General features: G+C 44.4%; 1 protein-coding gene across 1 annotated transcript; it reads right to left on the bottom strand.

Annotated features, from left to right (window-relative positions):
• Positions 1 to 415: 415 nt before the first annotated feature.
• Positions 416 to 10,857, bottom strand: plekhg7 (pleckstrin homology domain containing, family G (with RhoGef domain) member 7). The gene is made up of 15 exons (XM_076089850.1): positions 10,251 to 10,857; positions 6,947 to 7,084; positions 6,176 to 6,213; positions 5,692 to 5,793; positions 5,183 to 5,332; positions 4,855 to 4,950; positions 4,036 to 4,134; positions 3,351 to 3,464; positions 2,779 to 2,953; positions 1,746 to 1,861; positions 1,376 to 1,463; positions 1,202 to 1,281; positions 932 to 1,085; positions 680 to 777; positions 416 to 586 (listed from the first exon to the last, which is right to left on the bottom strand). The coding sequence occupies exons 1-15, from the start codon at positions 10,855 to 10,857 to the stop codon at positions 476 to 478; spliced, it is 2,166 nt and encodes a 721-aa protein (XP_075945965.1). The 3' UTR covers positions 416 to 475.
• Positions 10,858 to 13,933: the final 3,076 nt, after the last annotated feature.

Genomic DNA, 13,933 nt, shown 5'->3' with positions numbered 1-13,933 from the left:
GTTTTTTATTTCTAGTTTGTTCACTAAAAGTTCATTTTGTAGCTCTTCTGGAGCCTTTGTTCAGACGGTAGCAGTTTAACCACTTGTCATAGAATTGTAAATGTTTAAATTCAAAGCGCTTCTGGTACATGTTGGATTAAAAAAGACGACACTACTGACCAAGCTCCATGTACCGATGAGCACGTGAAATGATCAAAAGCTGAAAACTGGCTAATGGATCTTAAGGTGAAATTGTTTTGTGAAAAGTGAAATTGATATCAGAAATAATGTGTGTTCCTAAAAATAAAAAACACTAGAGAACAACTTTTACTAAATTAGATATTTATTGTACACTACCGCAGCAGCTGCCTTTAAAGGCAAAATTAATTTTACAAAATGATCCTAGTGCTAGTAGTTATTTACAAGACGGTCAGGAGACAGTGAAGTGCACGTATACAGTAGAGACATGTCAGATGGCTTCTGGTGCTGTTTCTCATCATATCTGTGAAGACTCCAGCCACAGGGAGGAGCTCTTGACTCGAGGCTGCTGGGAGTCCAGCTTCAGCAGCGCCGTGACAGCGCCCTCTATCTTCGTCATCCACGCTCTCTGCAGAAAGACACACGAGAAGGTGTTCACAAAGAGAAATGTCAAGTTCATTATCCAGCAGTTAGTCGTCTTGTCACAATTGAAGTGATGTACCTTGGCAGACTCTGACGCAGCTTGCAGGATGAATGCACCGATACACTGCTGGTAGCGGTTCTGGTGCATGATTATGAAGGAATGAGGCAGCCCCGACGCTACAAAGGAAGCACACAATTGAAATTCTCACATCAACTTACACACTGATCTGTGAACATCAACAGAATGACGTTTTTCAAGACCCAGCATGACATTCAATTCTGCTGTGTGCTCGAAACCCAATGAAATCAACAAGAAAGAACGCTGTAGTACCTGAAGCATTGAGCTGATCGATGTTCTTGAGCTGGAGTCGGTCCAGAGAGACGGGTTGGTCCACAACCGTGAAGGTGTAGCCGTCCTTCAGGAGCTGATCCAGCTCCTGGTTCTGTGGCATCCTGAGAGGATTTTGTTCTGGACCAATAGAACGCTGCACAGGAAGACGAGGACACAGTGTGAAGAAGTTGTGAAGCTCCCGGACAGCCTTACACGGAATGTCTGTCGTGGTCCAAGTCCCACTGAGAGCACGACGACAGAGAGACATACCTTCTTGTTTCTCTTTATCTTTGTGATCAGCAGGAATTCGTCAAACAGGAACAGGTAAACATCGATCAGCTTTGTGTTCTCTGGTGATGAGCCAAAGAAAGATGGGGTGAGATTTTACTCAAATCGGAGCACTGAGCATGTGAAATGTGTTGGAGCTCTCCTAGCTGTGCACACCTGTGAGCACCACCTTCCCTTCATGCAGCAGACTTCTGTGAGAAATGAGATTCTCCAGAGTGACGGCCTTTAAGAGATGTTTCAGATTCTGAAAGAGAAGCCGTCAGTCGGGTAAGAGGAAAACATTTTGGCCTTTTGCCACGTGGACCGATACTGAAAGAGCTGAGCTGCTAACATAGCTAATGATGACACACTGCAGTGTAAAATGTACAGTTTGCTTTTCATGATATCTGACATCAAGATAAATGATTGGACCATCCTATCTGCACACTAAAGCTATTGGAAGATGAAGTGTTGGTAGTCTGCCAACAAAAGCTCTCACGCACACACGTACAGATATAAATATATACACACAGATAACCAGACAGACCTCAGGGACGACGGCACGCTTGTCTCTCTCCCATACAGGCAGCCACACCACGGCATCTCTCAGCTGTTTCACCTTCTGGTAGTTATCCAGCCATTTCACCTTTCCCTCTAAATCACCTGGAAGCAGAGAGGCAGCCTTTCAATCAACACGGACAGAAATAGAAGAAAAACAACTCTGACCCCTGAATTTCAGTAGTATTTCTAAAAATAGTCGTGTATTTAAGTCACCTTAATAACAGATTCTGTTTCAAATGACAGATAAACTGTTCTTAAGCGCTACTCTATTATCTTGTGTTTTCCTGTGTAGTGATGCTTGCCTGCTGAATACGGGCGTAACCATGTCGTGAGAGATTACACCACTTTACAGTAAACACACACACCCAGAGGACATTGCCCTACACACCTTAGCCGTGGCTACGATGCTCCGTGTCAACCTGTGCTGCTCTGTCGTGCTTTTGTAATGGTTATATGGAAGTATGCAGTTAAGTATTTGTGAGCCAACACCGTTCGTTTTCTGTTCGGATATTTGTTCAATCCAATAAAAATGCAAATTGAGGTGCAGTGCTGCAGCACATTTCCCACAGCCTGTCCATCTAGTTACAGAGTAAACCGCCACAACAGGTCTGCAGGCAGAGACATGCTTTGAAGAATAAACGGTCAGGGCTCCTGGCTGCTGTCCAAAACACGGAGCCTGTTTGCTCAAAAGCAAGTTCGCCTGACACGGATAAACTACGATCTGCTTAACAAGCTGCTTGTCCCTTGTTTTGCTCGTCAAAACACCCGAATGATGAAACACACAAGTCGTGAGCAGCCGAATGACATAAATGAGACGTGTGACACTTGAAGCTCAGAGGGATGTTCAGCAGGTGAAAAGAGCTTAGAACCCTACACTGTGCTTACACAGTCAGTGAGAATCTGCTGATAAGGCAGTGCTGAAATGCTCAGGTGGTACAAAAACATCACTGTCTTATGTAAATAAGAGTTTGTAGTGATGCATTTAAAAAAAAAAAAAAAAAGCAGTTCAGGGTTCTCACATATCGATGTGTCCACTTGCTCCGTTATAGCCTGCAGGCCTCCGGCCTCGTCCTCCCTCTGGCATCTCTTCTCGATGTTCCGCAACAGCAGAGGGTATCGGGTGAGCCTCTGTAACGGCGCCACCAACAGGTCACGCAGTTGCAGCCTCCGGCACTGTTCGTTCCTCTCACACCACTAGGGGGGAGAGAGAGAGAGAGAGAGGACAGGGTGAGAGGAGGGCTGTCGGTGGGAAAAAGAAGAAGGTCAGAGGGGTTGAAGAGTGGTCACGGTGTTTGTTAATAGAGGGGTGAGGGGGGGGGGGGGGGGGGGGGGGGCAGTGAAAAAGAGTGATATTTAAGATCAAAATACAAGCCTAAGAAATACATGAGTGTGATGACGGGGAAGGTTACACAATGGACAAATGGTCACATTCCCCTCTTTTGCAGGCCTTGGTGACACTGAACTGGTTGTGATGTTGCTGTGTGTGTCCTCTCTGACACGTTTTTACAGCTCTGCCTGCCGCCTTGTTAACAGTACACGGTGTCCTCGCCACCGCTCTCACACGCACACACAATTTGGCCGCCCCCGGTACCTTCACGTAAGATCCAAAGTCCTCTCTGGGCTTCAGGCTGTCCAGATAAAGCAGAGCTGTGGAGTAGTTGAGGCAGTACTTCTGCAGGCAGTGACATAAGCTCTGCTGGAAAGCCTGCCAAACAGATAGGAGGGTTATAAAAACACCAGGATGCAGACTGTCTGGTCACATCAGCCAACAAGCTGATAAACAGATCATAAAAAGAAGTACAAGATTTACAAAAATGACATTGTGTGTGAAATATATTCTCCTGCTGCTTCTCGTGATGCATTATTTAACAGTGAGATGAAGAGGTTTCTATTTGTTTCCTTGATCTTTGGAGCAAAATGATTCATTAACAAAGAACAAAATATGAAACGAGGATTGCTGATCTGGATTGTTGTGTAAATCTTTTTCTTTTCTCTGTGTGTCAGAAGAAGTGTGAGCTCTTTAAAGGAAACTGAACCGGGCAAGCCGCAAATGTGATTTCCTATTATTGATATTGTATTCTGAAATATATTAATATGTTATATGCGTTTGTTAAATATAACATATTGTGGTGCGTCACATTCTTGCACTCCTGAATATAGTGCACACGTATCCAGCATACATTTAGACAAGTTTGTCTTCATCGTCTTATCAGTGGAGTTTTACAACTGAGCGAATGACTGCAGGCAGAGTCAGCATGTTTGTGAGTGACACTTGCTTTGCTCAGCAGCTCCAGCAGGGTGGGCCCGCCACCCTGCGTAATCTCCAACGTGTCCTTGATGACGCAGAGGAGGTTGTTCAGGAAACCAAAGCTCACCTGCAGCGGAAAAACACTCAGTGTCACGTATCACCGCACAGCCGTCGTACCTCGGTCACGTTCAAGTACCACGCCTTCTGTTTCTTACAGATAAAACAACGCAGCTCTGACACAAAGAAACACACAGGTCTTCACCAGTAACTGCAGTGTAACCGTGAGAATGCTGTGGCACAAGGTGCAAAGCGCTTCAGTTTTGTCAATTAAAGGAAACAAACAAAAGTGAGTTGATTCCCCATTAAAACACTCTATTAAGTGTCTGAGACACACTGTAACTGACATGGTGAATGAATCATCTGCCCCGGTTCCATCTGCCAACAATAAGAACACTATGCATGTCACGCATGAAGACGTTGTTTAAGACAGCTGCTAGGTTGTCCCGTTGTTTTATTTAGGCTGTTGTACAACATGTCATTCATGATTTTTCTGTTTGATTCTGATTGTATCACATACTGTCTCTTGTGTTCTCTGTCTTGTGTTGTTTGTCTCTCACTCGGTGCCTCTTGAACAAGAGGCTTTCCTGATTAGATAAAGCTTTCATACATAAATAATACATCTTTTTATTTAGAGCTTCTTTTTTCAAGGTGCTGTATTCCACCTTTTGATGCTGCACAACAAACAAGAGGTATTATAATGCGATGAAGGGTGCTGCTGTTTGTCATTTTTTGCATAACACACCTAAAAATAACAGGCCACATGCTGTTCATTTGCATCATGTCTCACCAGGCAAAGCTCAGTGAGGTTCGCAAACAGCCTCCAGGAGTCGATATCAGCCAGGCAGCTCCTCATCTGCAGGTTCGTGAGTGTCGCCAAAAACACCTGAAAGCAACAAAAGAGCAGTCAGACAGAGAATACGCTCATCTGTTGTGCTGGCATTGAATTTCTAATTCACTCTGTAAAGAGACTCTGACATGAACCTCGCCGACAGGAATGCGGCGACAAGACAAAACACACAAAGCAGCAGGCGTTGGGTTTCATTTGGGTTTGGTCGATTAGTTGTGTGTGTTTGTTTGTGTGAGTGTGCATTCTGAGGCTTTGTTTGGACGGTCACCTCTTTGAGAACCATGAGCTGATCCAGGAAGTAAACACACTCGCTGGTGAAGAGTTCCCAGATGGCCTCTTGTCTCTTGAAGCCCTGAGGGTCGGAGGCAGCGCTGACCTGAGAAGACTGGTCCTGCAGAAACTCCGCCAGAGAGAAGTCCTGCACACAGACAGAGATACGAATCCATGCTTTGGCTTTAAAAAAAAAAATATTAAGAAAGACTTCAACTGGAAGATGAGACATTTGTTATTAATAAACCGCATACCCGGGTCACACTAACTGGTAGCTGCCTAGAAATTCTGGTTCTTGCGCAACGTGAATGGTGCAGGAGCTTCCCTCAAACTGCCATCCTGTTGCTTCTAAGTCGCTTGTCTATTTGGACAGCAAATCTGTATCTCTTTGTTCAAACTCTGGCTTTGTCAGCATTAGAAGTCACTGCACAGTGTCAACATGCTGATTTACATAACAAACAGTCTGGATGCTTAAGGGCTTTACTGCTGACGGTGCTCATTTCTCACCTTGTACTTCTGAAGATCAGCGTTTCTCCAGTCTTGAATCTGTGATGACGAGAGATATTTTTCAATGTCTGATGCTGTGCCTGTCTGCGACTTCCCTTTAGTCTGAAAGGTGAAGGGAGAAGACACACAGTTATTATATTGAGCACATTTTGAATAGAAGGTCTTTCAGTTATTGATGCGTGTTGATCAAAGAATAGGACATGTTTGCATAGCCGTTCTATTATCTCTGCATATGGCGATGTTGAAAAACGACGTTCGAAAACGGACAAGTTTGCTTCTGCATTTAAAATGTGGAACAATTACAAAAGCTGTGCGGGGCAGAAGGGATAAAAGGAACCACATTAATCTGCTTTGGGAAGTGGGTCAGAGAACAATGTCCAAACCAACTGCCCACTGCTAAAACAGAGTGCATCAAAACAAAACCACAAGCACATCGTTGGCACCAGCCACACACGACAACAACAACTGACAGACAAACACCTACCGTACTACGCCTAAAGTGCCACTTTGACTTCTTAGTATCTGTGCAAAGAAACGTAAAAAAAAAAAGGGATTATGAACAAAAGATCAAGTAAGAATGTGTGCTGTGCAACAGATGGGATTGGAATCAAACAAACAAAACAGTGTGTTGGGGTTACAACTGTGGTGGACTTTTTTTTTTGCCAAAATGAGAGGTTGAATTACTCACAAAGCCACAGAACACATATTGTATGTGTTGTGCATGATATGTGGCTTTGCATCAAAAACAGACACACTGGTTAATGTGCATCCTTTGAAGCACCGACACACACAGAATATGCAATTTATTCAAATTCCGAAGTCTAGCATGGAATTTCATTATAGAGTTATAAACCAGGTTACTAATCCTCCTGACTCGACACCTGGACGGTGAGAAGTTTACAAAAGCACCATAAGCAATAAATAACAAAGGGAACTCTTTGGTGAACTTCCACTTCCTTCATTAATGGAGAACGAGAAGCTAAGCCAAACTTTGATGCTCACATGTTGCTTGGATTGCCGTGACAACATGCAAGGACGGGTCACTGCCAAGCATCACAGCTCATTCTGCTCTTCAGGACCGAGGTCCATTTACACGCTGACCGACGGCAAGATACACCGATCGGTACATGAGGGGGCGTCAATTAAGTGACGGGGTTAAATCAGCCGCTTGATTCACAAAGCCAGAAACGATGCCATTGAAACACACACACATATATATATATATAATATAATGTAATACAATAAAGACTTCTACCAGAGAAGTTTGAACCGTTTAATATGTCAGCTGCTCCATTGGACACAAAAAGGTCTCCCGGTGAAACGTCCAAGCCGGGCAAGCTGACCACCACGGAGCTGCGTCTCCTTTCCTGAAGCCTGAGGGAACAGTAAACAGCTGTTGGTCTTTGGCTGACAAACACACTAAGGGTAAAACTGGGAGTAATGTTCCACATTTTCAAAAACAGCTTCATTGGACCTTTGACATTCACTGCTACAAGAACCGCTATTATTCTGTTGTAAATGCTATACAGCACAAAGAGAATGGACTTAGCGCAAAGCCACAGGAAATAACTGAATTCCTTTTGTCATTTTACATGGATGAAATACCAGGGAAATACCATCGGCATTGTGCAGCAGATAGGCGATTAACACGAGTAGCAAGAAATGATAAAGGATAAGTGTTGTGTGTCTGGCTTATGGCGAGGATAGCTGTTGTGTGGAAGGAGGCGAGCTGTCAAGTGTGTGCCAGTTATAATCCTCTTGGTTTCCTTTTCACAGTAAGCAACTGAGGCATGGCGGTGTCTGGAAAAACACAGAGCTGCCCTTTAGCCTCAGGCAAAGCTCAAGCAGCCTCTGTTCTCAAGCGGTCCGACTTATCCGCTGCTGTTGAACTTCAGCGATTACCGAAAGGGAAACCAAACGTTCGAGTGTTGAAATTAAAAACACTTAATTAACACTCTAAAAGCGTATTTGAAATATGTTATGAAGGTGAGGCTGATCCTAAATGTAGCCACTAAATACCTTGGAAGGGCTTGACTACATTTGTTACACGAATAGAACAATTCTAAACGTAGTCAAACTTGATTGCCGACTGCCTTGACTCCCGACAACCGCAATACAAACTGTGCCGATGCTAAACAAGACGTCTCCGCTCATTCGACGTGGCTGCAGTCAGCAGAAATAAGACGCACGGCAACCAGACCAGCTGGTTTTTGGAGCTGTTCACTTTCAGCCCACTGACACTGATTGACAGCTGGTCAGTGACCTGCGTCAGCATGCTGCCGTTTCACTTCTGACTGTTTTCAGGGTCTTGCCTTTGTCTAGAGTTCAGAAGTAGATTTGAAATGATCTGACAAAGGAGAAATAATGACACAAAGTCTGAGTTATGGAATCCATTGGTAGGTTCCAAACACATTATCAGGACATGATCGGACCAGGAGGACGCCGGGCATACAGATGAGGGCTAATGACCCTGTTTATACAATGAGGTGGAGCAGAAGTACAAGCAAGGGGAACAATGCCGGTACTGGTTTGTCTCTGTCTACTATTATCTGTAAAATCTGCTCTGTTAAGACTGAATTGTTATCCTTTACATCTCCCTCTTATTGCTCATAATATCCCCTCAAACAGTAGCTGCATTTGGGCTGCTGTGCCGGCACAAGAAGCAAACGAGACCACATGACTCCCACCTGTACACTATGAGGGTAAGTTAGTCTGCAACAGAAACAGGAGCACACTGGTGCGTTTTTTTCCCCTCCAGGACACTTTTGTTGAACTGTGAAAGCACCAACTGTTCCTTGCTCTCCCCGGTAAACCGATACAACTCCCTCTCCAGATCAATGTATAGGCAGGCAGGGCTGAATCAGTCAGCAGCAGCACCTGAGCACTGTACAGGATGCGTGGGGGTAATGGGACAGTAAGAAAGGCCCGATTACTCCTCTGAACCGGGTCAGTGCCTCCTTGCAGTTGGTTCCACAGCATCCTCACAATGACATCTTGTTGCTTTGTGACCGCTCAGAAAGCTTTCCCTGTGTCCAGCCTCTCTGCCACTGAGAGCACTTGTGAAAATAGATGTTCATGTTCCCCGCACAACAAGAGAAATAATGATGCCCGTAAACAAAACTGTCCCAACCAATGGCTCGCAGGGCCCGGGTCACTGTAAGAGGCACAGTGCCAGGGTGCAATTACAGGGACAATAGCTGCCTAATTATCCAGTGAGGGGAAGAGCCCGGCAGCCCATTAGGAGGGGTGTGGGTGGCAGTGAGAGAAAACAGCCTTAATGAGGGTTTGTCTGGCCCATACATAACCATGGAGCTCTCAAAACTTGAACCCACCAAAGCTTATGCTCCATCAACAAAGACATGAGTGATAATGAATGAACAATGGGCTCCTTAAACCGAAGGTCCAACCATCCTCGCTCACGAGTGTCCTGAGAGCACAGAAAGCATGGCACTCACGGCGCTGAATGTAATCGCTCAAATTTACATGTCAAGAAAATGATTCGACACCGTTTTGGCCCGAGAGAAGACGCTGTGGTTAAAGATGGAAATTAGAGATGTCTAACAAAAAAAACTGTTGTCCGGCTTATCAGTTACAGGAAATGTTTTTACCACATTCCTGATTGTTCTCACAAACTTGAGAGTGAAGTCTTGGTGTTTGTGGGCCATGATGACGGGGGGCACACAGACAGTCCAAGGTACACCTACCTATTGTGAGAACGCTCTGTCTCCTGCAAAAAGAGGAAAACACTGCATCAGTGAACAGAAAACTCGAATTTGTGACAATTCTATCAAAATTTGCAGAAAACATATAAACTACAGTCAAATGTGCTGAGATGATGAACGGACTTCTTGAGAATTAACCGGCTCTTGAAGTTCCGGCGTGTTATCAAAACCACTCCGATCAGATCATTTTACACACTCATTTACATTTTCATATCTTCATGCTCTGAAGTTTCCAAAGCTGTAATCATTATGCTATTAACAAGCCACATGAGCACCGTGCACTCGGCATCAAATAGAGGGTGCGACGACCTCCCACCGCTAACGACGCCGCTAGATCACTTTCGAAGATGCTCAAATTTGAATCGGCGTTTTAAGTGGTCGCTTGGATTCAAAGGCCTCTGATATCTGGAGGAGAATGCCGGGACTCTATTGAGAATGTGCTCGGTTGAATACCACGAGCTGATGAATAGATGTCCCCATTATCTTTTTCCATCGCTCACTGACCCCTCCATTATTGGGTGACTGCTGACTGCGGCGAATAGGGGCCCAAGGAGAGCACTTCCCAGGGTTCTCCAGGCAGTGGGCTTGGTCAGAGCTGTCAGTGCATGTAACTGCTGATTCATTTGCTGTCAAAAGCTCGCATTGTGAGTGACCACCGCAGGAGGCGAGGAAGAACGAGGGGAGAGAAGATTTCCACAAGGAAGGAATGTGTAACCATTTCAGCCAGACTAAAGCACATGACCCGAGGTGAATGTGGGGAGAGGTTTTTGTGACGATTAGGGAATTAAATTACTACAAATGCTTCAATTAAAAATCACACAGAAAACTGGTAAAAGCTCACCTGTACTCCGCTATCAGGGAATCCAAAATCTTTAATAAGCGTAGGATGAGCACTGTGGCATTCTTGTCTTGTGGAAGCGATACCGTTTTCGAAAGTCTTTGATCTGTTTGATCTGGTTCTCTGTCGGCCGGAGGATGAAATGAGCTGGTGGTCGTGACAGATCTCTCCATCGGAGAGGGGGCTTGCTGCCAGAGGAGACTTGACTCTGTGTACCGGGGACAGGGGGTTCATGGGGGACGGCTCCTCCTGAGTGCTCTCCATCATGACAGGATCCATCAGAGGGCGTCTGGTGCTCCTCATTCTCCTCAACGTGGGAGACGTGGAGATGCGGGCTGGGGCCTGCCGGTCAAACTGGATGAAAGTGTGCCCCAGGGGCGAATGTCTCAGCTTGGAGTTTGTCCGTGTGAGGTCTATGTGCATTACGATCGGGCTGCTGGTCTGACACTCCTTGTGCTGAAAAGGCCCCCAGTCCGTTTGGGTCTGTGCATTGGCCACACCTGTGGCGACGACTTCATTTTCAACCCACTGGATGTAACTCCAGCCCAGTTTATTCTCAACGTCCTGGTCCTTCTCCTGTAGGATAACGTGCTGCAGCGAAGACATTATAACCTCACAGGCATTGTAGTGCAGCAGAGAACGTGTGATCTAGTGGTCTGAGTTAAGGTCAGATGATAATCCTCTTGCATTCCAGCACCGTTCACCTCTCAAGCTTCTGGGGGGGGGGGGGGGGGGAAGTAGAACATGTGTCAATACTCACAAGCAAAACGAGGCAGACTGGGCCCAATTTGCCCCCTAATCTCCTGTAAGGGGATTTGAACTGGGTTGAAAATGGTCAGTTGGCAGCAAAGTATCCTTCAAAAGTTAAAGTACATAGTTCGGTAAACATTAACACATCTATATGTGAGTGTGTCTGACAGCGTGTGGAACCAGGTAGCGTCGATGGGGGAACAATGTAACACATGTTTCAGCATAGTGTGTCAATTTAAGTCTTAATGATGTGATGTGAGACACAAAGAACTGAAAGCAGCCATGCCCCTTATTTCAGACTATGGACTCTTTTAGTAGCTGAAGATACCACACTGTCTGTGTTATTAACTTCCCCCCCCCCCCCACCATATTGGGCTAATGACATTGTTTATTCAAAGCCGCGCGAGCTGTTAACTCGGCACATCCACGAGGCAACAAAGATATATATTTTTTTTAAAGAAACAATGTATGAATAAAGTATACAGCGGTATTAAACTGCGCTGAATATATCGTCGGTGTGAAAGAAGCTCGTTAACATTTAAGAAGTCAGGTTTACTTACATCCACCGGCGCCTCGCGACGACTTGAACGAATGGCGGTGAAGTGAAGTGTGACCGGCAGAGAGAGAGAGAGAGAGAGAGAGAGAGAGAGGGGGGGGGGGGGGGGGGGGGGAGAGAGAGAGAGAGAGACGTCGGAGGGAACTGACGAAATCGCAGATTTCAGAAGGAGAAAGTCTCCGACGGTGTTCAGTTTTCTCACAAAACACAAGAGTGAGGAAACAGGTCTGTGCAGTGCGGAGCGGCGGAGGGAGGGGAGCGGTTCATTGTCCGGAGCTGGTGGAAAGGTGCGACTACACTGGCTGCATGGGAACATCAATTCTCTCTCTCTCTCTCTCTCTCTCTCTCTCTCTCTCCCTCTCCCTCTCCCTCTCCCTCTCTCCCCCCCCCCCCCCCTCTCTGTAGGCGACCCTCCTCCTCCCATGCACTAGATGTCCCTGTGTCTTTTGGTTGTCTGTTGCAGGTGCTGATTTTGGGTTGATATTTCTGTTATTGCCATACACTGACACACACACACACACGCGCGCGCGCGCGCACACCCATGCACTTCAGGACTGACAACTGATAGCTTTCTATTGTTTAATTTATGTTTGTGTGAAAATAAAAATATTAGCAAAAAAATATACTTTAAGTGTCAAGGTGAATATAGTGGAGTAATGTGAAGATGCATTGTATTTGTTTCTTTAATTCTGAACAGTTTACAGTCTACAGTACATTACCACAACACGTTACAGTCATGCCAATAAAGCTCATTTTAATTGCCCTTTTTTTCCTCTCACTATATGAAATAATAAATTGAGACTGTACAACACAGTAATATTTATTGGTTAGAGGAATTGTGGAAAATGACTCCGCTCATCGATGATTTAATGCTACTTCCAGGCAGTAGTATACCAGTTTTTGTGCCAACATTAAATCATTTTACAGCATACATGTTCAGCAGTATTCTGTGACGGAGGAGCAGGCTATAAATCACCAACTCTTTCAGAGCCCTCAGGGCATTTTCCTTCCACCATTATGCCACTATATCTATTCCAATAGTGTTTGAAGATTCATTTTTTTTAATTTCTATTTTGTAAATTTGAATCAGTTTTTGTTTATTTTGTACAGAGTATAATCTCTCTGAAATCTATCAATAATTGGTGGGCTTTTTTGTGCTGTGGATTTGGCCTTATATACTTAAATGTGTCACTGTGAATATGACTGAGGGACCTGTCGTTGGCACATGAAATCACCCTTTCTGGTCCGTTTGTTTGTATTTAACACAAACTCAAAGTTCGGAGAGCAGCAGAATTACCTGTTGATCTAGTGAAGTGAACACTAGAGGGCGGTGTAGGTCAGTTAATGGGGACTGCCTGTATGTACGTGGTGAGGTTTGATCTCTAGCGGCCCCTGGTGCGTCAACATGGATACATGGAAATGTCCAGAGCCAACACTCGGTCACAAAAACACTGCTAGTCATTTAAACATTAGCAAAAATGAGAATCGTTTTGGCACTTTCTTTCAGATATGTATACATCTATGTGCGACTATCATCATAAATTTGGCAGCTAAAAAAAATAATAACATTTCCCACAGAAACTAATCACCACCTTCATTATAATACAGAATAAAATATTCAGAACCTTTCTGCTTAAGTACCAATACAACAATATAAATATATTAGCTGATAATACTTTTACTTAAGCAGGGGTGAGAAAGCATGGCGTTTGACTAAATGTACATAAAATATCAAAAGTAAAACTACTCATTCTGCTGAAAAATGTCCCCTGTGACTAATAGGCTATGGCCTATCATTGTATATGACATTATAGTACTGACATATTTATGTAAGCAGCATTTTACTGTTTTGTAACTGGTTTAATTGAACAATGCTCTGTTCTTTGTGAGGGGCCACATGCAAAAGAGGCTGGAAACTACTGGTTTAGTCTTTTCTCACTCATCTCTAAAGTTTTATATGTAAAATCCTAAAAATGTACCATGTACTACAATATTCTGAAACCTTTAGAGGAGTATAAGTATAAATGATCATAAAATACCCAAGTAGAGTGCAAGTGCCTCACAGTTGTACTTATGAACAGAACCTGAGTAAATGTAGTGTGTACGTTTGTATTTCAGCCTAGAAACTACTGTGACTATAAAAAAAGAGAACACACCGACACGTCACAAAGAAACGACTCAACACAAATCACACCTGCCCAACGGAACAATTGCTTCCCATCAGCAACATTTATTTTACAAAAAGCATGATTCCATGACAACAATAAGGGCACTTTCTTATTAGATTGTTCTACATTACAGTGTATTTCACGGAAATGAATCAGAAATGCTGCAACGTATCTCAGTAAGCTTTATTTGTTTGCCATTTTTGCAGAG

This window comes from Anarhichas minor, unplaced genomic scaffold (assembly GCF_050575085.1).
Source record: "Anarhichas minor isolate MPS153535 unplaced genomic scaffold, ASM5057508v1 ptg000011l, whole genome shotgun sequence".
NCBI classification, from domain to species: Eukaryota; Metazoa; Chordata; class Actinopteri; order Perciformes; family Anarhichadidae; genus Anarhichas; species Anarhichas minor.
Note: the sequence above shows the minus strand (reverse complement) of the source record. Positions and strands in the feature narration are given on the sequence as shown.